This window comes from Drechmeria coniospora, chromosome 01 (genome assembly GCF_001625195.1).
Source record: "Drechmeria coniospora strain ARSEF 6962 chromosome 01, whole genome shotgun sequence".
In the NCBI taxonomy this organism is placed as follows: domain Eukaryota; kingdom Fungi; phylum Ascomycota; class Sordariomycetes; order Hypocreales; family Ophiocordycipitaceae; genus Drechmeria; species Drechmeria coniospora.
This window is the reverse complement of record NC_054389.1, coordinates 10,806,130-10,825,043: the sequence shown is the minus strand read 5'-3', so window position 1 is coordinate 10,825,043 and position 18,914 is coordinate 10,806,130. Positions and strand designations below refer to the sequence as shown.

The window sequence follows — 18,914 nt, the reverse complement described above, 5'->3', positions numbered from 1 at the left end:
ATGTGGCGAACGTCATACTGCTGTGGCTTCGCCAGCACTTCATGCCATCCCTGGGCAGCAGCGTTCGTCGTCATTGGCGCGTTCGAGGACTAACCCCTCCCTAGTATCGATTGACAGTCATGGCCTGTCCGTCGAGGAAACCAGCGCTACGTATACGTAATCGTACATCGTCACCATCTGCTTCATTCAACCCTCCCACTTCCTCTCCATTTCCTATGAGCTTCGATGAACACAGCATACCCTTATTAAATCCCAGCAGCTCTTTGAAAAAAATGTCAACTGCAACGGAAACGGTATGTTTGCTTTCCCATCTTCCTTGACGCGAGATGCCCTGGCTGCTCCGACGTCACCCACTTGACCTTGGCCAACGCTGCATAGAACAAGCTCTCGACCGAGCTGGGTGCCGAGTCTCCAACCACTGCCAGGCCCCTCGAGCTGGATGATGATGACGTTCAAGAGACCGGCGTGATCGGCGCCGATGGCACGGCTGCGGCCGGGGCGGCCCAAGGGACCGTTGCTGCCGCGGCGTCGGCGTCGATTCAGCCAGCGACGTCAACTCAGCCAACGACATCGACTCAGCCCACGACATCGACTCAGCCCACGACAACGACTCAGTCCACGACATCGAATCAACCAACGACATCGACTCAGCCAATGACATCGAATCTGCCAACGACATCGACCGAGAGTGCCTTGCCCAATCCTCCTCGACGATCATCAGAGACGGAAAAGAGTTCGATGATGCTGAAAGAAGCCTTCCCCACCGTGGATGTTGCCATCATCAAGGCCGTTATCAGAGCTAGCGGCGGAAAAGTAGAGCCCGCTTTCAATGCACTGCTAGGTATGAAACGAAGGCGACGGAACTCGGCCGAACTAGACTGACTCCTTGCAGAGATGACGGATCCCGACGCGGCCAAGGACGAACCAGAGGACACCCCCCCTCCACAACCGCGGAGACCACAGGGACACACGCCCATGACGCAAGTCGAGGCGGATGAGCTATATGCCCGGCAGCTCGCCGAGCACTACGACAACGTCGGAGCGTACGAGGCTCGAACATCAAGCCGGTCCCGCTATGCCAGCCAGCCCCGAAGACGGTCGGATGACGACGAACGCGAGCACAGCTTCCTCGACGACGACCTCCCCGTCATCCGCGAGAACCTGCGCAAAGGCTTCGTAGAAACCCAGTCAAAGGTCAACGGGTGGATAACCAACCTGAGAAAGAAGTTCGAGGAGAACTTTGACGAGAGCGAGGAGCCCGTGCAGGGACAGGGTCAGCCGTTCCGTAGACAGCCAGAACCGAGTCGCAGGAGCGGTGACTACGAAAGATATGACGCTGACCCGCAGGTCCTGACCGACGATTTTGCCGGAATGAAATTCTCGGCCGACGGGAGTGAGTCCGGCGCGACAACGAGCCCTCGAAACATTCGCTGACACAGAACCCACAGCCCCCGTCAAGCGCCCGGTAAACCCTAGCCTGCACCGACCCCCACCGCCATCTTCGTCTCCCAGACCCGCCGATGGACGCCGCGTGGGCTTCAAGGAGGAGACCGAGGAGATCAACATGTACGAAACATCTCCCAAGATGGCACCGAAGAGCCCGCCGCCCTCCGTTAAGCCCAGCAAATGGCAGCCTCTGTCGGCGGTGCCGCCCACCCCCATCATCGATCACGATCCGTTCAGTCTCGGCGACAGCGACGATGAGAAGGAGACGAAAGACTCCAAGGAAAAGGAAAAGGAAACGGAAAAGGCCAAAGATTCCAAGCCAGATGTCGACGAAGACAAGCTGAAGAAGGCGGCGGCGGAGGCCATGTCCGACACAATCGTATCGCCGGCAAAGGGCGAGTCCTCGTCCGCAGCCAAGAGCTGAGCTGGCTAGGTAAGACCATGGATGGAGTTGGCGGAGGGATGGGATTTCAAATGTTTGCTCCGTGGTAGCGTTCGAGTGCTGCTTGAAAGTACATGCCCGTATCCGACCACTGCAGAAGCCGGGACCAAGAGTTGACTGGTAACGATGACACGTTCGAACTACCTCTCTGCCTCCAGTGCGGGCGTCTTGTACACCATCCCCGCGGGCACGCTGCCAAGTTATACCTGTCCAATATCGCGAGACGCCCGTCATCTCTAGCAGACGAACGTGGGCCCGGTAGCCACGAGTGGCGTCGACAAGTTCTTTTGACAAGTCAACGGTATCATCTTGGAGTACTGGGTTGTCATCGTGCTCCCTCCCTGTTGCAACATGTCGATGAATATATATGCCCAACAGCGGTGCGCCTTTTAGTAGATCATTGCGTATTCGTCAAACTCAATCAAGGACTTTTTCTCCTACAAACATGTGAAAAAGACTGATAACAAAACCCCGCACCCCGATCCAGGTGGTCATCATCAGCTGCCTTCCTGCACAGATTTGGGTGGCAGTTCGTGATGCAGGAGACGGTAAGCAGCCGCTATTGAGTTGAGTAACCGAAACTGACAGCAGCTTTGCCGGGAGCCATCACAAACCCTCAAAGCCAAAAATAATTTCACCAGCGGCGCTGTTCCCGTAGTCTACATGTCTATCGAGTCGTTAAAGCGAAGTATGCCGTGCTTCTTCAAGACGCCATCCACGCCCTTTGGTGGTCGCGGGAATGGGTTTGACAAGGGGTTGGAGTCGGGAGAATCCGTCGACTTGTCCATGACGAGCGCCAGCCCGTGCGACTTGATCGCGTCTACCAGCGCGGGCACCATCTCCTGCGAGCCGTCAGCATCGTGTCCAGGTTGATACGTCTTCGCAGAGCGAACTCTTACCAATAGGCGAGAATAACATATCAGCCCCATGAAATTGTTGCTCTGCGCGATTCGCACCACCTCCTTGATCGACGTGCCCTTCCTTCCGCCGGTTTGCAGCTTACCGGCACCGGAGAGCCCCTCTTCTCTGCCTAGCTCGTTGCAGAGGAAGACGGGGAAATTGGGCTGCTTCCAGTTCAGGGCGGTGCACAGCTGAGGATTGTAGCTGCTGAAGACCATGGAGCGGGCAACTTCAGGAGACTGGAATTGAGTCCTCTGGGCACGTGCATGGTCAAAGGCGACCGACAGAATGGCGTCGGCGAAGACGTTGACGTCGGGTGTCGGGCCGAGCGCCAAAGCGGCCTCCTCCTCCGGCGACGGGTACATGACCTGAAGGTTAACATTCACGCCGGGCGGGAGGACAGAGAGGGCTTCCCTGAGCGTGACGCCGGCCGTTCCCAGCACGTGGTAGACTTCGGCAATGTTCTCGGCCGTCTTCGACGACAGAGACGACAGCTGGGCGCGGCTCGTGCTTCGGGCCGTGACGGCCGAAAACTGCTCGAGCGACATCCGGCAAACGGGAACCTCGAGCCCACAACAGCCTATCGTCCACTGGGGCCACACGATGGGAACGCCGTCGCTCGTATTTTGGACAGAAAGCCTCACGTAGTCGCCGGAGAGACTCGACCCTGTGACGACGGCGCTTGTGGGCTGATTGAACTGGCTCGTCGCTTTCCAGTACGTTTCAAAGTCGGTAATCTCCAGCGGTTGACCCTTGAAAGGTTTGATGACCTGCGTGCGGAAGCTGATCTGACCAATGGCGCGCAGCCGGGGGTCGAACAGGGGGAGGCTGCAGCTGGAGCTGCCCTCTTGCGCCTTGAAGACGCTGGGCAGCACGACCGTCTTCGCGATGACCTTGGCGCCATAGGTGGGAAAGACGTCTAGATCGAGGGAGAAGGTGTCGAGGTTGTCGACTTGGAAGGAAACGATGCGCGTGTCCTCCTGGAAGGGTAGGATGATATTTTTGGGGATGAGATCAGAGACCTTGGAGGAAATGGTGAGGCGAGCGGCGGGATACTTTCCATCTTGAAAGAATATCAGCGGCTGCTCCTTGGTGTCCTCAAAGTTGATTTGCACCACAGTCTTGGTATCAAGGAAGTTGTGACCATATCGGCGAAGGGGGATGATGGGAGGTGGTAGCTCGAGAATGGGGATGGCATCGGCGTCAAGGGACATGGGGCCCGGGGCCGTGCTGGCGTCCAAGGGCGCAAGCGTCTGTGCCACGAGCGGGCTCATCCTGCTCTTCGGGTTGAAGGGCGTGAGGAGCTTCATGCATTCGAGATGGCCTTCCCATGCGGCGTAGTACATGGCCGGCAGATTTTTCTCGTCCACAATGTTGGCATCGACGCCGACCTTGAGCAAGGCCTGAAGACAGTCGACATTGCCTTCGCTGGCGGCGTGGACGAGAGGAGTCCAGCCGTAGAGCTTGTCGATCTGATCGAGATCGGCCCCGTACTGCTTCAGCAGCAGCAGCAGCTGCGACGTCTTCCCGGATCGGGCCACCAAGTGCTGCGGGTAGAGGCCTTCGGCATCCGCCACGATCTTGGCACCGTGCCTCAGCAGAAGCTCGACGACGGGCTCGGAGCCGTGTTCGCAGGCAAGATTGAGCGGGACATGATCCGAATCCGAGGCCGGGTCGATGCGTGCCGACCTGGCGAGAAGATGCTCTATGCAGTCGAGGTGGCCATGAATGATGGAGTGTATGAGAGGAGTGAAGTTGTCGTGGTCGATGAGGTTGATGGTGTCGGGACATGCTGCCAGGGTCAGCCACCAACGGAACACACACGGGGGCGCGACGGCAAGCCTCTCGGCTACATACCATCCAGCAGCACCTCGAGCATCCTCAGCCGGCCATGCAAGCTGGCATAGTGCAGGGGAACTCTTCCGTAGACGTCGGTGCGGTCGACGGCGACACCGGCGCCGAGCGCCCAATCCAAGACGTAGTGCTTGCCGTATATGGTCGCCTGGTGCAAGCAGTTGCGCTCGTTGATGTCGTCGTAGGAATGAAGATCGACGAGGCCCGTGTCGAGAAGGACTTGCAACGACGCCTGAGGAGCATCGTGAATGGCGGTCAGAAAGGTTCGGGTGATGCGGTCCGTGAGAGAATTGTCGCCATCGCTCAGGTCGCTCGCCGACTGCATCTTGGCGAGCAGGTCCCGCAGAGACTCGGCGTTTCCGGCAATGACGGTGTCGAGCAGCAGGGTATCCGCATCGCCCTCGTCGGTTCCCATGAAATGTTGGCTCGTCACGACGTGACCCGACTGGAAGTTGACCTGGATTCCATCCGACCAGGCGCCGAGTTCCTGCAAGCTCGTGGTGGCCTGATCCGAGAGCTCGCTAATGACGGTGGCGTTGAAGAACGGCTGGACCTCGACGGCCCTCGAGAGGTAGAGCTCCTTGGTCTTGGACTTTGACGTTTTATCCCACTTTTTCAAGATTTTGGAGAAGGCGGTGCCGTTGATCTCGACAAACTGCTGGAGCTTGCAGAGATCGGTGGCGAACTGCTGGAAGCCTTCCTCCAGCGTGGTGAACTTGGAGGAGCGCCTCGAGATGTCCTGGCGCGTCTGCAGCACCTTTTTCTTGTCGAGAAGAGTCTTTAGGCGAATTTTGAGCTAGATGGGCGTGAGCTGGGCGAGAACGCGGGAGAATCTTCCGGGCGAGGGGCCATCAGACCTCGGCTTCCTTTTGAAGATAAAAGGCATTCACTTTGTCGAGTTCACGTTCCTGCGCATGGCCTCAGCTTTGTCGACTCGTCGGATGAAGGGCATGAACGACGTGAGGGGCGAGGAGGGCGGACGTACGAGTTGGAAGAAGAAGGTGGCCTTGCTCGCCTGCAGTGCCGCTTGGGAGTCTGCAGGGGTGATGGAACGTTGCTGGACATCATTTTGGGCAGCCAGGGTCGGCGTCGCCGAGAGTCTCTTGATGAGCTGCAGGAGAAGAGCGTGTTAGTGGTACAAGCAAGGTTGGGCTCGGCATCGGTGGCACAACCGACCGTCGCCCGAGAGGGAGCCATGATGGCGTGCGCTGGCGGACAGATGCCCCATTCGACGCGAGACGGGGTGGCAACGGACCTTTTTCAGCGCCTTGTAGTTGACAAAACTGGCTGCATATTCAGGAACCTCGAGCTGACGCTTCTGAATTTGTTTGCCGAATTTCCTGCGACGGGGTAGAGGGAGAGGGGAAAGTCGTAAGCCCCAAGGTCGACACGAAGCCGGAGGCTCGGCGGAACGAGAGGGAAAGCGACTTACATGCTGAGCTCGGGGTCTCGGACGGCCGCGACAGCAATGTGGTGCGTGATTCAAGCGTTACGGAGCGAGAGCAGGCGACATTTATCCGGGGGAAGGGACGGAAAGGCCTTGTCCAGCGTCGTTGGGATTTCCAGCGATGAAATTGAGGGCAACGTACGCGGAATTCTCCGTACTCGTAGACGCAACCGAACAGCGATTGACGGTCTCCTTTCTTCCGGTACTTGGCACTCCGTCACATGAGGGTGACGCAGGACACGCGAGTGAGAGTCGGGGACTTTAGCTCATGGCCCAAGTGAAATGCGGATGGCGGGAAGCGCTCGGCTGGCGAATCAATGGTGCAGCGGTGCCCAGGATCGTCTGGCGCCGTGCCTGATTAGCAACATGTACTACCGGCCGGCATGCGAGCATGTACCAAGATTGGTACGAGTACGGAATAGGCACCAGAGAGTTGCGTTGCGATGCTCGTCCTTGGTAGGTTTCATGGCAGCCAGGCAGGCAAACAAACGTAGCCACGCTCAGGGCACGAGTACGTACCTTGAAGTGTCAGCGGTGCTCCGTTCAACCGGACGGAGCGCCGAGCTGCGGGCTGCAAGAGACGGATGCTCCGTCGAGGAACGCTGGTGTCGCGGCTATGCCTGTGCGTCAGGAGGAAGCGTGAGAGAGAAAGATGGAGCGTGAGAGTGACAGAGGTGAGTGAATGATGAGAGTGATTGAGGCGAGTGAGAGGCGAGCGAGCGAGTGAGAGAGATGGAGCCCAGGCGCGCGGGGGGTTGCTTGCTTAGGCGCGTGAATGTGCTTGTCCGTCTGTTGCTCGTTCTTGTACTGCTCCTGCTTGCCGAAGTAATGTTGCATCCGTTTCGCCTGCCTCTCAATGAATCAATGTGCCTGAGCCGCCAAGCACGAGTACGAGTTGTGAAGCAGGAATAACCAGCGTCGAGCACTGAAGGCTCCATGGTGAGGTAAGCGAAGTAAGTTTTAGGCCGACTTGAGCTACCAAGCTAACAGCCAGGCCGGCCAGCAAGTACATGTACGTACTTTACGAACCAACTCACGTACTGGTACTTGATGTGTGCCGCAAGTACGGAGGACTCTGTACTTGGACGCATCCAAGTTGCCTCGTGGGATTATTTCTCGTAGCACTATTATGCTCGTAGGAGTATATCTTATTCCATCTTTACAGTATTTTATCCATGAGGGCCGTCCATTACAATTTCGGAGTACGGAGTAATACTCCTGGCCACGACCTCAATTGTGGGGCTCATCGCGTGCGAGTATGAATATTATTGCAAGCACTTTGATTACTCGGAATTACCAAGTATTATTACTCGTGCGCCGCAACGAAAGCTGGTTCTCGTATGACCATGGAACCGGGTCATGCTTGGGTGCTATGGGAAACCCTTCCAAATAGTATATTCCGTACTCCGTACTCCGTACCTGCAAGAACTTCAGTACTGTAAGTAAGTAGGTGTACAAGTATGTACTGTACGGAGTACCGTCTGCACTATTAGCAGAACTTTGCCAACGGTAACGGGCGGGCAGCAATACCTTACCTCATCCCCGTTGGATGGCACGACGATCAGCACATGTACTTAACTTGCAAGTATTAATACCTTGCGAGCACCAGTTGCGCCGTACATACAGGTGTAGTCGAAAGCGTGTAATTCTCCGTACAGTACATGTCGTCACGTACTCCATCCGGAGTGCAGCAAGCAAGTATAAGAATAAATGAATCTTCTACCACTGTACATGTAAGTGATAACCTAGCATTTTTACTCCGGTCCCGTATGCGAGCACATGCATGTGCCTGTCCTGTCTTGTAGGTGTGCATGTGCTCGCTCTCAATCAACAGGTACCGTTTCAGGTTGCACTGTATCGGTACCTGCGGCGATGACCAAGCCCTCTGTATTTACATGCACTTACAAGAGCGATAAGTACTCCGTGCTTGTCGCACCGGGAGTCCGTCCGCAGCCAATTGTTGGTATGGATTCCATCCCGTGCTTCAGCGATAGGGCGTGTTTTGTCATGGACATTGAAAGCAGGTGGTGGTGTTGGCTGCCATCTGCTCGGCTACGTCAACGAGCATACGAGCAGACATGCCAGTGATGACGCGTGTATTGCAAAGACGGGAAATGGCCCTCTCGTTGACATGTGAACCAGGACTTGCCTTTGACCTGGGCAAATTGATACGTGCCCTGTCCGGTTGGCTGGTGCTCAACCATGGATGTATCACGGGTGCGGATGCACGGGCACAGGAAGCCAGCTGAACGTGACGATACAGTACGGAGAAGCGAGCTCATACTTGTGCATGCCCCCCCCCCCCCCCCCCCCAAATGATGCACACATATATACTACAGACTTGTACTGCGTCGTCTGCCTACGCACGAAACGTTTCTGCCGTGACACGAGAGAGGGGGAAAGGGGGAAAAGAAAGGTCGTGTGCTCGTGATGGCAACCTGAACAGCGGAAAAACATCATGCGCCTTTGTACGGGTATTTGAGGGCCGACAGTTCCTTCTCTGGGTCCACGCCACCCATGACAACCTTGGAGACGCACACGACGGCAAGGACCATGACCGGCAGGTTGCCCATGCCGACCCAGCCGAAGGCGTCGGCGCCGCGACCGGTGACCAACCCAAGCAAGGCCAGCATCAGCACGAGACCGAGGTTCAGGTACGGAAGGTACAGGTCCAGCGGCGACCCGCCGTCTCGGAGAGCCAGGGAAGCATCGCGGGCCTGCCGTCTCCCCCCCGTCCGCAGCCGGAGGCGCGCGTCCTCGGTCGCGGCCCGGACGTCCTCCCTGCGGGACCAGGCATCGAGCGGGGCGATTCCCGTGACCGTCGGCGGCAGCCGATGCAGCAGATAGGCGGTGGAGAGGAGCGAGGACAGGCTCAGGAGGGCGAGCAGCGCCGTCGGCGGCCGAAAGACAAGCGGCAGGTAGGGGAGCGTCGTCATCAGGGGCAGGGCGAGGAGGGCGAGGCGGAACTGCTCGTTGCGGGCCGTGTTTTGCGCCGCGAGGAGGGCTATCAGCTGTTCCTGCTCTGGCCTTTCGTGTCAGCGAGCAAGCGAGCGAGCGAGATAGAAAAGGACGACGAGGAGGGAAGGGTGCCTGCGGGCGAACCTTGCTCGTCGATGGCTGTCGGCTCTGCGTCGGATCCGGAATCGGCGTCGCCGCTGGGATAGCGGAACGCGCGACGCACGCGGGCGCCTGTGCGTTGGACGTCTGCCATGCTGGAGGCTTGGGCGGACGGCGTTGGGAACTCTTGTCCCTCGAGGCGTTTGTTTGATGATGAAGAAGGCGGCGAGAAACGACTGCATCCACGGATTGCCAGTGCCTCGTCAGTGGTGCAGCAGCACCTTTGCGCTTCGCGTTTCAGGCACCGCGTACATTACCAGTAGCCTGTACGGAGTAGGTGAGCACTGGAACGCGAGAGGCAGTGGCGGCGGCATGACGCCACAGCGTAGCGGCACGCGAGCGAGTCCCTGAGGGCGGTGCCGCTAGCGCTGGTGGCTCCCTCTGCGCCTGTCGGTCAGGCCAACGTCGGTTCATTCGACCCCCTCCAGCTACCCACCGGGCCACCGTAGACGGCTGACTACAGTGCTGGCCGTTGGGGGTCCATCAAAAACCTCCCACCTCCGATCGGCGTCCACCAGCAACGCAACACCAGACGGCGCCATGCTATCGCGAGCGATCCAACGGAGGCTCGAGGCCTCGCTGCCGAGATGCAAACCCCATGCGCCGTCGTCCTCCCGAGGCACCGGCCAACGACGGTGGCTGACGCCGGCGCCGAAGAAAGGCGACGGTCCGCTCATGTCTCGGCGTGCCGACCGCGAACTACCAGGTGCGTTCGACCACGACCGCTCCGACGTCTGACGATGCATCTTCCTTCCCCCATCTCGGCTGACGGTGCCCGCCGAGACAGACATCAAGCAGGTACGCTTCCGATGGGGCCGTAGCCTACCCCTCTTCCTCGGCATCGTCGCCCTCTCGTCGCTCGCCATCTTCAACTACCAAAAGTCGTCGTCGCCCATCGTCTCCTCGACGCTCTACGCGCTGCGAACCTCGCCCCGGGCGCGGGCGCTCCTCGGCGATGACATCTACTTCAAGCACCAGATCCCCTGGATCCGCGGCGAGATGAACCAGCTGCAGGGCCGCATCAACATCTACTTTACCGTTCGTGGCAACCGCGCCAGCGCGACCATGCGCTTTGCCAGCCACCGACCCTCGAGCCGCTCCCTCTTCGAGACGACCGAGTGGAGCCTCACCATGGACGGCTCCGGCGAGCGCATCGACTTGCTCGACGGTCGGGACCCCTTCCGAGGCTTGCTCGGCGACGACGCCGCTTCGCTGCCGGAGCTCGACGAGGAGCATGGGCCGTCGTCGGCGTCGACGAGGGGCTTCAGGCAGCAGGGCGCTCTGAACAAGTAGCCGCTCGACGGGTGGACGTCGGGAAGCCGTCGCCGTGACGCGCCGGCAGAAGGGGCGTGGTGGAGGGAGCGTGGCGGAGAGGGCGTGAACTTGTCGGTTTCAACTCGGCCGGTCGTCGCCGCGCCACGCCGTGAAGCCAACCAAAAAAATACATGTGTACAGTAGCAAGGGTGCCCATCTCTCATCGTACATGTGCATGCCCGCTCTTGGAGACGTCGTCCCGTCGTCCCGGCCTCCCCTCCTCCCCGCGCTCCCCTCCTCTCGGTGCTCCCCTGCCTGCGACGAGAGAGGCTGGGCTCAGAGCTCGGCCGTCTTCGCCTGCCGTTGGGCCTTCATGTCTAGATGGCTCAGCCGAGCGGCCTCGAGCTGCGCGTCCGCATCCGGTTGCCTCTCCCCGAGCTCCCTCAGCGCCTTCTCCCTGTGCGGCAGCGCGGGCGCCTTCCGCTTCTTCGAATCCTGCAGCTTGACGAGCCGTCCCTTGGGCCCCGGCACGGCGCCGCTGACCAGCACGACGCCCAGCTCGTTGTCGACCTGGAGCACCTTGAGGTTCTGCACCGTCACCCACTCGTTGCCCATGCGGCCCGGCATCTTCTTGCCCGGCATGACGCGGCTGCCGCTGCCCTGCGAGGGACCTGTCGTGCCGATCGTTCGGTGGTTCTTGGAGTTTCCGTGCGAGGCGCCCTGGCCCTTGAAGCCGTGCCGTTTCATGCCGCCGGCGAAGCCCATGCCGCGGGACCGTGCTCGCACGTCGACGTACTGGCCGAGCTGGAACCAGTCCGGCAGCAGCTGGGCACCGACGGGCAGCAGGCCCTTGTCATCCCGGACCTTGAACTCGCCGAGCTTGCTCTTGGGGGCGATGCCCTTGGCTTCGTAGTAGCCGAGCAGGGGGCTCGTGACGTTGCGACCGGCCCTCGTGCCGGAGCCGACCTGGACGGCCCAGTACCCGTGCTGCTCCCGCGTCTTGTTGGCAATCACCTGCACCTGGTCGAGCTGGAGGACGGTGCAAGGGGTGCGGGTCTTGCCGACAAAGAGGCTCGTCATGCCCTTTTTCGTCGCCAGCACGCCCGCCCGCAGAGGTGTCGTGTTCTCCCTGCGCTTGAGGGCCGCCGCGGGGCCGGTGGTGAGGGCCGGGAGCCCAGAGTTGACCTGGTTGAAGCGGCGGTGCTTGGAGCGAGGAGGAACCGTCGACCAGCCGTTGTGCACGCCGCGGCTGGGAGGTGCCGTCCTGAGCTGTGGAAGGATGAGCCGTCGGGCTGCGCCCTGGGGGAGAATGGCCGACGGCCGGGGGAGGGCCACTCGTATCGGTAGACGAGGCGCCATGACCGGCCTCGATTCTGCGCTGATGCGATGCCGCGTGTGAGGGAGGGAGACGTTGCTGGATGAAGCTTCCCACCTCGTCGTCCTGGACCGCTTGAAATTTTGGGGACGTGCCTGGTTGGCGGCTCGATCGCTCAGTGGCAGCCACCCCGGCTGCAAGCCAGCGAGTATTACTTACTTACTTGGTCTGTGAGAGGCACGGGTATTCTGCGGCCCGGTAAGTGGGTCGCACTGAGCACCTCTAGGGTAGGTCGATTGACATGGCAGATTTTGGCATCGGACGACGACCAACGGACGGCCAAGCGTCGAGCTCCAACACTCTGAAGAAACGCCTCTGAAATGGCAATGAAGAATTGAAACGTGGTATGAACGGGAGTCTCGTATCGGGCTGCCATTGCCGCCGCAGATAACATAATTAACATAATGCCATGAGCCCCCCCCCCTTGGAGATGGTGTACATGTACGTCTGGAGGCTACATGCCCGGACCTCTTCCGCCGATGCCGCTTCCCATCTCATTGATGCTCGTCCCCTTGATCTTGTGATCTCCCGGCTGAGCGGCCGCCTCGTACAGGATGTTTGTCGGCGCCTTTCCGAGCCGCGTCCATTCGCCCTTGAAGCCGACGTAGCTGATGCGCGAGACCTCTTCCTCGCCGCCGCCGAAATTGTCGACGAAGAACAGTCCCAGCTGCTGCACCTTGCCGAAGAGGGCGCGCTTGACGGGGATCTCCTGCACATCCGAAGTCTGCGAGAGCTCCAGCTTCTGCACCGGCTCCATCTCTTCCGCCGACGAAAAGTCGAGGTCCGCCCGGTTGATGTACAGGTGCAGCGTCCGCGGCGCGCTGGCCGAGGGCGACGTCCGCAGCAGGATCGAGTGGAGCTTGACTTGGGCCGTGAAGCTGCAGCAGGGTGTAAACGTGGAGCTCTCTGTTCCTCACCAAGCTCACCTCCATCGACCATGGTGCATGGCATGGATGCATGGCTTGGCTCGAGCTTGTGGCACGAGACACTTACGGCACTGTCATGAGCAGCTGCTCATCCGCATCGCTCTCCAACTCTGGCTCGATCTGCAACCGCTCCGTCCACGTCTTCTTCACCACAGCCTTGCCCGCGTCTCTCCGCGACTCGTTGAGCGTCGTGATTTCGTCAAAGTTGATTTGTTCGTAGAGAGATGACTGCAGCGCCGGCGTCACGTCGTCCGAGTGGTCATGGTCATGGTCATGCCCGTCGTCGTGGCCGTGGCTGGCGTGCTCAGCATGGCGATGTGACATTGAGAACAGAAGCTTGACCGAATGGCTGGACCCGGTCAAGAAAGAGATTTCTAGCCGAGCCGTGCCTGCTCTTGTGCCTTTGTTCAAGTTGGGAACGCAACTATTACGTAGTTCTCGCCGCTGGACGAAGACTGGAGCGTCGAGGACGCTATCGGTGGGGAGGGAACCTGCCCCGCTTACGTCCAGTGCTCGACCCCTAGACTGGGACTGTGGCCCTGACGGGGTACGCAAGTACTTACTTGCGCCCGTCACAACTCACTGACAAACACCACTACGAAGACGGGACCAATAGTGCCGGTGGATGGAGAATATGTCGCTTTCTCTGAAATAACATTGAGTTTGTGCTATGCTCCTCCCCCGAAACTCTCCAGAATAGGATAGAAGAGGCCGGCACGAAGACGTTTGAACGAGCAGGCGAGGCCATGGTCATCGGAAGCCGCTCTTCCGTCTACCCTTCTTCACCTTCTTCCTGTCTCCAAACAGACCCGACACAGGTTGGCTCATGGTCACCGAGGGCCCAGCTTCCCTTTGCGTCTGCGACGACTCGGGCATTGCCTGCTGGCTGGACATGGCATACCCCGGCGGCGGCATCCTTGGGAGGCTGGCATCCTGGCTTGCGCCTTCGCTGCCAGGGAAGCCCTGCCCCCTAAACGCCGGCCGCTTGATCTTCTCTGACTGGGCTTTTCGCTTGGCCTCGAACCTCTGCAGCCGCTGCTTGGCGTCGCGGAATCTCTCGCTCGACGCCGCCGCCACGCTCGACACATATCCCTGCGTATCGATACCGCGCTCCGTGGGCCAGTACGACAGCAAGGCCGATGGCTTCGCAGAAAACCCCGTACCTGACTCTAGCGACGGCATGAGAAGCCTCAGCCGCTGGAGGCAAGCATCCTCCGACTCGGATGGTGTGGTGATCGTCGATGCGGGGCGGGTCGGGGATGACGATGCTATCCTCGGGTTGGACGGAGCGTGCGAGGCGGCCGAATCGTTGCCAGTCTTTAGACCCTCGGCGTCGGAACCACGCGGTCCAAAGAGCGGCACATCTTGCACCGCCATCCCGTAGCTTTGAAGAAACTCGTCCCCGGCAAGCTCGGCGATCCAGGCCTTGAAGACTTGCTGCGTCTCGTCCGGCAATGTATCTCGCACAGGATCGAGCCAAAGGCGTGTGAGCTCTTCCCGCAGAGCTGACAGCGTGACGAAAGCGTCTCGTGCCGATTCGGGAGAGCGCTTGCGAAGCGGCGTGACCACCAGTTTCCCGTCAGACTTATTGAGGAATCGCTTCACATCTTCTTCCATGCCGTTGTCGGCCGCTTCGTACGCCGCAGGGTCTTCAAGCTCGGCTGCCACCTCGGCCCTGCAGCAAGTTAGTCGCCGGCCTCTGTCCGTGCTCGGGAGGGAGGTATTGTTGGAGCATACCATGTCATCAGGGGTAGGCGGCCCTCCAGCAATCCTCTCTTGGCGGCCGCATCCAAAGCGTCGAACAGATTAGCGGGCAAACCCAGCTCGCCCTGAGCGGTGATCCGATCAAGTTTTGCGGAAAGCATGGGCACGAAGCGATTCATCAGAGGGAGGGGGACAGGCCGTGGCGAGGATGAGACCGGCACCGCAACGGACTGCTGCTTCTCCTGCTGCTCTTCATTTTGGCTCAACTCTTCGTCCGTATCCATTTCCTTGAGAAGTGAATTCATGACTTCCTCCGACATGCCATCGGGAACCATGAATGTTTCCCCCACGTGGCGCAAGAAAAACTTTCGTTTTTTCTTCCAACGTCGATTCTGTTCGCTCTTCGACCACCCCACACGCGTCGTTGGCAGCGTCAGCTCGAGGGCTGGATCGCTGGAGGAGGCGCAGATGCCATAGCGCACACCGAGGTCTTCCCCCAAGACTGTAACTTGGTAAAATTTGGCGTCACTTTGCATGTAATTTGATCCCGGACCTCTCCGGGACGACCCGGGACCCCGTTCGAGCCTCGCCGGATGAACTTGAACCAGCCGGGCACGAGCACGCTCATGACCGCCGGGTAGCTGTGTGATATGCCGGTGCCACTGGGGTAGCATGGTGACCGGCGAAACGCTAAACCAGTAAACGGCGAGTTGGGCTACTTCCGGGATATATGTAAACGCCATCGTGGTGTGCAGATCATCGTGGGACGCGCGAGACAGGGATAACCGTATGCCGTCCTGTACCGTGCCGATGTGCGTGCACGACAGCAACATGGTCGGTTTCGAGGAGGCTTCTAATGATCTTCCTCGACCAGCAAGGTCTACCCAGATCAATCGCTGTGTGGTGAGAAAAAACACATGGTTTCCGTTCAACGGGCTTTTTTGGACGTCAAGAATCTGGTCGGCGCGTGTCCGCGACGCCAACAGCACGTTCAGGCCGGGAAGTGACATGTGCGATTCAAGATCCAATATTTCAAAGCGCTCCGAATTCCACACAAGGAGATGCCGCGACGGGCTGGCAGTCGTTCCCATGGTTCCCTCGCGATTCGCGGGAGCATGAAATGTGTCGTCGGCCTGAGCGCCTCCAACAAAGATCATTCCATGCCTCCCAGCTGGATAGCTCGGAAACGATGGAATTCCACCAAGCAAGCCTTCGGAGAGGTGCCCGCACTTGTGCTGGACCAGACGCATCGTCTTCCTAACTGTACCCGACGAGCCGACAACATTCCAGATGCTCCAGTACCCGGACTCGTCGATAGCGCCTAGTTGATTGGGACGTCCACTGACAGCCGGATTGAAGGTCATGTCGGCAAACAAGTTTCCGCCAGTCTGGCGGTGATGAAGCGTTACCAGGGGATTTGGGTTGATGAACGACGGCCCTTCCGCAGGAAATCCAGTCGTTTCGGCTCCGAGAACTGGCACCGGATTGTATTCAGGTCGAAGGATGGCGATTGATGTTGCTTTCTGTACAAGCAGCCATCGAATGGAGTCGTGTTGCGAAATGTACTTGACGAACCTGATCTGCAAGATGGGCGTTGGGTCGCACATCCAGGTCGTCTCCTCCTCGCGGTGGATGGGATCAACGACCGATAGGTTCAACAGAACATCCTCGCTCGCCCCCCACTGCCACTGGGACTCGTCTATTCGAGCCAGCCGCAGTTGCTGTCCCGAGGTGCCTGTGGCGACCGCTAGCAAAGGCGTGCTTCGCGGCGTCGCATGGTCTGTCAGATCAGTCATCTGTCCTATCGCAAGAACGTGTCTCCGATCCGTGGAATCCTCGACCGGGTCGAACTTTTCTTCCTTGAGCAATTCTCGGATGGAAGGATCGCCCATGAAGGCCTCGGGATGGGTTTTGAACAGCCATCTACGCTGGAGCCGGCGTTCGTTCCATAGATGAGACGTCGGGACAGGGGTTGGTGGATTGGACGGCGGATAGAGCTCTGCCGACGAGCCGATGATGTTGAAACGCAGTGCTGCAAAGTCAAAGGTTAGAAAGAGACGACATGCGCAAGAGATGAGCGGTATCGACGTACGAGGCCCAGTAAGCCTGCTTGTGTGCAGTAGGCCTGGGCCATCCTGAGGACGTTTGGCGGGGACGTATGTCAAAATGCCGGGATGGCCATAGTTTATGTTGAAAAGCCCGCGGTCAGCCATTTGGACCAAGCAAGGAATTCCAAAATGCCAAAAACGTGACGGTCGTTGGCCGCTTCATGTCGAGTCGAATGTGTCTGTTGAACGCAGCAGAGATGTGACGGGAGCCCTAATTTCTGCATTCATCAAGCGTTCATCATGAGAGAAAGCCGGATGAATGTGGAAATTTCTTCAACACCGTTGCCTGGAATTAATTTTTGAGCCTTGATGAAGGCTGGTTGAATCCATTCGTCAACCTCATTTGAATCGAGCTTGGCCTTGCAGCTCTGGGCCGTGTTCACGTGACTACAAGTTATCCGTCTTGAATAATCGAGTAATTAAGTACGGCGTTATATTGTTTTCTCGTCAGGGTACTGAGTACTAATTACAGGACGGAGTACTCCGCACCTGTGCAGTACTGGTACTTACTAGAGCGTCGACCACTAACACTGACGAATCCACAGTCGACCCAGCAACAAGCACGGCCCAGGTAAACACACAGGTGATGGAAATCGAAGACGCTGAGGAGCGAGCGCGACACTCCTCACTCTTGATTGAACACACGCGACACCGCAGCACCACACGCTCTATCGCACCCGTATTGGAAATGTCCACCGCCTTTGAACCTTCCCGCTCTACCGGCCTCGGCCGCCAGTCTATGGCACCGGTGGCACTGTCTGGTGCAGACTCGCTGCCGAGCGTCAAATTTGGCTTCGACGAGCTGCGCGACCGCATGGCCAAGTTCAGCGCCAAGTTTGACGCTTTTATCGAGCAAGGACGCAAACGTGTACTGGAGGAGCGCAACCAGTTTCGCATGAACATCGCCGAGCTTCAAGGTCAGCACACCTGCCTGCCGACCCAAGAGAGGGTCGGGTACTGACACCGAAACGACAGAGGACCAGCGCATGAAGAAGAAGGAGATTGAAATCGTTCAGTTGAAAACGTCGACTCATCAGCAAACGGTGGAAAAGGAAGAAGCCGAAACGCGCGAGATGGAAGCGGCCATCGCCTCGCTCGCCTCCCAGCGGGACGATCATGCGACGACACGAGACAAGCTCAAGAAACAAATCGAACAGACACAAGCCGAGATAGAGTCTCGTCTCGCTGCCCAGCGCGCCTTTGCGGCCCGACAGGAAGCGCAGTCGCGGTTCAATGTTCCCGAGCTGGACTTTTGGATCACCAACTTGTGTCTGAGGATCGAGGGCGCCGGGCAGGACGATCGGCTCAAGTTCGTCTACAGCCACATCGACGAGAAGAACTGGGAGAGGGAGGCTTGGTTCGAGCTAGTGACGAGCTCGAGGGACTACGACGTGAAGCATTGCCGGCCGAAGCTGGACCGGGATGCCGTGGAGAAGGTGCTAGAGAGGGTGAACGAGTCGAGAGAGCTGGTGGTGCTTCTCAAGGGCATGCGGGAACTGTTTGTCGAGGCTATGAGGTCGTAACATGAAGCCTGCACGCTGAATTTTTTGAATGATGGGCATCGGCACCGCATGGGTGCATCACGTTTCGCATGCAGCCAAACTTGCCCCATCTCGCAACCGATCACTGAGCGAGCCCGGAAAGAGGTTGAGATTATGGACACATCAGGGGCCTCGAATCTACTACTTTTTTTGTGACTGCTTGATTTACTCTTGACATGGGCTTGCAACCGCCCTCTCGTCAGTACGAGCAGATAGTCATAGCCATTGATAGAAGAATCGCGTCTGGTGCGCGTCACTCACTCACTGCTACAGTGCTACTACTATAAGATCATACGCCAAACCCCACCACCACGACCTACTGTAAATGTAGCCTGTAGGTACTTACCACCGACACAACCACCACCAGCACCGCCCGAAAAGCCCATCCCAATCCCATGAGGCTCGACTTGCCACTTCTCTCCCCCGCTCGTTCGCCATGCCCGAATCCGAGAAGCGCGTCGCGGCGCAGCAAGCCGTAGACATTCTCCACGAGATTTCCACAATATTGGTGCGTCCCTCCCCTTCCCTTCACAGTCTGTTTGTGCGCCGACCCTGATTCGATGCTGACCGTCGATTGCTTCAGAATTGTCGCCTCGATCGCCAGACACTGTCCATCTGCATATCCATGATCGAGCGCGGCGTCCACCCCGAGGCACTGGCTGTGAGCTACACCCGCCTGCACCGGCGTTGGTGGGAGTCGATACTGACCCTCGATTCTCCCGTAGCATGTCATCAAGGAGCTGCGTCAGGAGGCGGCACACCAGGTTGGCCAAGACGCCGCTTCCAGGTAGTGTCAGGCT

General features: G+C 58.7%; 8 protein-coding genes across 8 annotated transcripts; 4 read left to right on the top strand and 4 right to left on the bottom strand.

Annotated features, from left to right (window-relative positions):
* Positions 1-272: 272 nt before the first annotated feature.
* DCS_02882 (CUE domain protein) lies at positions 273-1,870 on the top strand (the record flags this gene model as incomplete). The annotated part of the gene is made up of 4 exons (XM_040800208.1): positions 273-293; positions 379-841; positions 893-1,393; positions 1,449-1,870. 4 exons carry the CDS (start codon positions 273-275, stop codon positions 1,868-1,870), a joined length of 1,407 nt encoding a protein of 468 aa, XP_040661091.1.
* Positions 1,871-2,547: 677 nt separating this feature from the next.
* Positions 2,548-5,839, bottom strand: DCS_02881 (Ankyrin repeat protein nuc-2; the record flags this gene model as incomplete). The annotated part of the gene is made up of 6 exons (XM_040800207.1): positions 2,548-2,730; positions 2,788-4,580; positions 4,646-5,438; positions 5,500-5,550; positions 5,628-5,753; positions 5,819-5,839. 6 exons carry the CDS (start codon positions 5,837-5,839, stop codon positions 2,548-2,550), a joined length of 2,967 nt encoding a protein of 988 aa, XP_040661090.1.
* Positions 5,840-8,545: 2,706 nt separating this feature from the next.
* On the bottom strand, positions 8,546-9,300 carry DCS_02880 (uncharacterized protein; the record flags this gene model as incomplete). Its single annotated transcript, XM_040800206.1, has 2 exons — positions 8,546-9,111; positions 9,192-9,300. The coding sequence occupies 2 exons, from the start codon at positions 9,298-9,300 to the stop codon at positions 8,546-8,548; spliced, it is 675 nt and encodes a 224-aa protein (XP_040661089.1).
* Positions 9,301-9,746: 446 nt separating this feature from the next.
* Positions 9,747-10,499, top strand: DCS_02879 (cytochrome oxidase complex assembly protein; the record flags this gene model as incomplete). Its single annotated transcript, XM_040800205.1, has 2 exons — positions 9,747-9,912; positions 9,994-10,499. The coding sequence occupies 2 exons, from the start codon at positions 9,747-9,749 to the stop codon at positions 10,497-10,499; spliced, it is 672 nt and encodes a 223-aa protein (XP_040661088.1).
* A 297-nt stretch (positions 10,500-10,796) lies between these two features.
* DCS_02878 (mitochondrial 54S ribosomal protein YmL9) lies at positions 10,797-11,819 on the bottom strand (the record flags this gene model as incomplete). Its single annotated transcript, XM_040800204.1, has 1 exon — positions 10,797-11,819. The coding sequence occupies one exon, from the start codon at positions 11,817-11,819 to the stop codon at positions 10,797-10,799; it is 1,023 nt and encodes a 340-aa protein (XP_040661087.1).
* Positions 11,820-12,289: 470 nt separating this feature from the next.
* Positions 12,290-16,678, bottom strand: DCS_02877 (uncharacterized protein; the record flags this gene model as incomplete). Its single annotated transcript, XM_040800203.1, has 6 exons — positions 12,290-12,713; positions 12,829-13,110; positions 13,266-13,300; positions 13,548-14,436; positions 14,499-16,497; positions 16,558-16,678. 6 exons carry the CDS (start codon positions 16,676-16,678, stop codon positions 12,290-12,292), a joined length of 3,750 nt encoding a protein of 1,249 aa, XP_040661086.1.
* A 481-nt stretch (positions 16,679-17,159) lies between these two features.
* On the top strand, positions 17,160-18,096 carry DCS_02876 (uncharacterized protein; the record flags this gene model as incomplete). Its single annotated transcript, XM_040800202.1, has 2 exons — positions 17,160-17,490; positions 17,549-18,096. The coding sequence occupies 2 exons, from the start codon at positions 17,160-17,162 to the stop codon at positions 18,094-18,096; spliced, it is 879 nt and encodes a 292-aa protein (XP_040661085.1).
* Positions 18,097-18,550: 454 nt separating this feature from the next.
* DCS_02875 (putative Mitotic-spindle organizing protein 1) lies at positions 18,551-18,905 on the top strand (the record flags this gene model as incomplete). The annotated part of the gene is made up of 3 exons (XM_040800201.1): positions 18,551-18,622; positions 18,698-18,775; positions 18,840-18,905. 3 exons carry the CDS (start codon positions 18,551-18,553, stop codon positions 18,903-18,905), a joined length of 216 nt encoding a protein of 71 aa, XP_040661084.1.
* Positions 18,906-18,914: the final 9 nt, after the last annotated feature.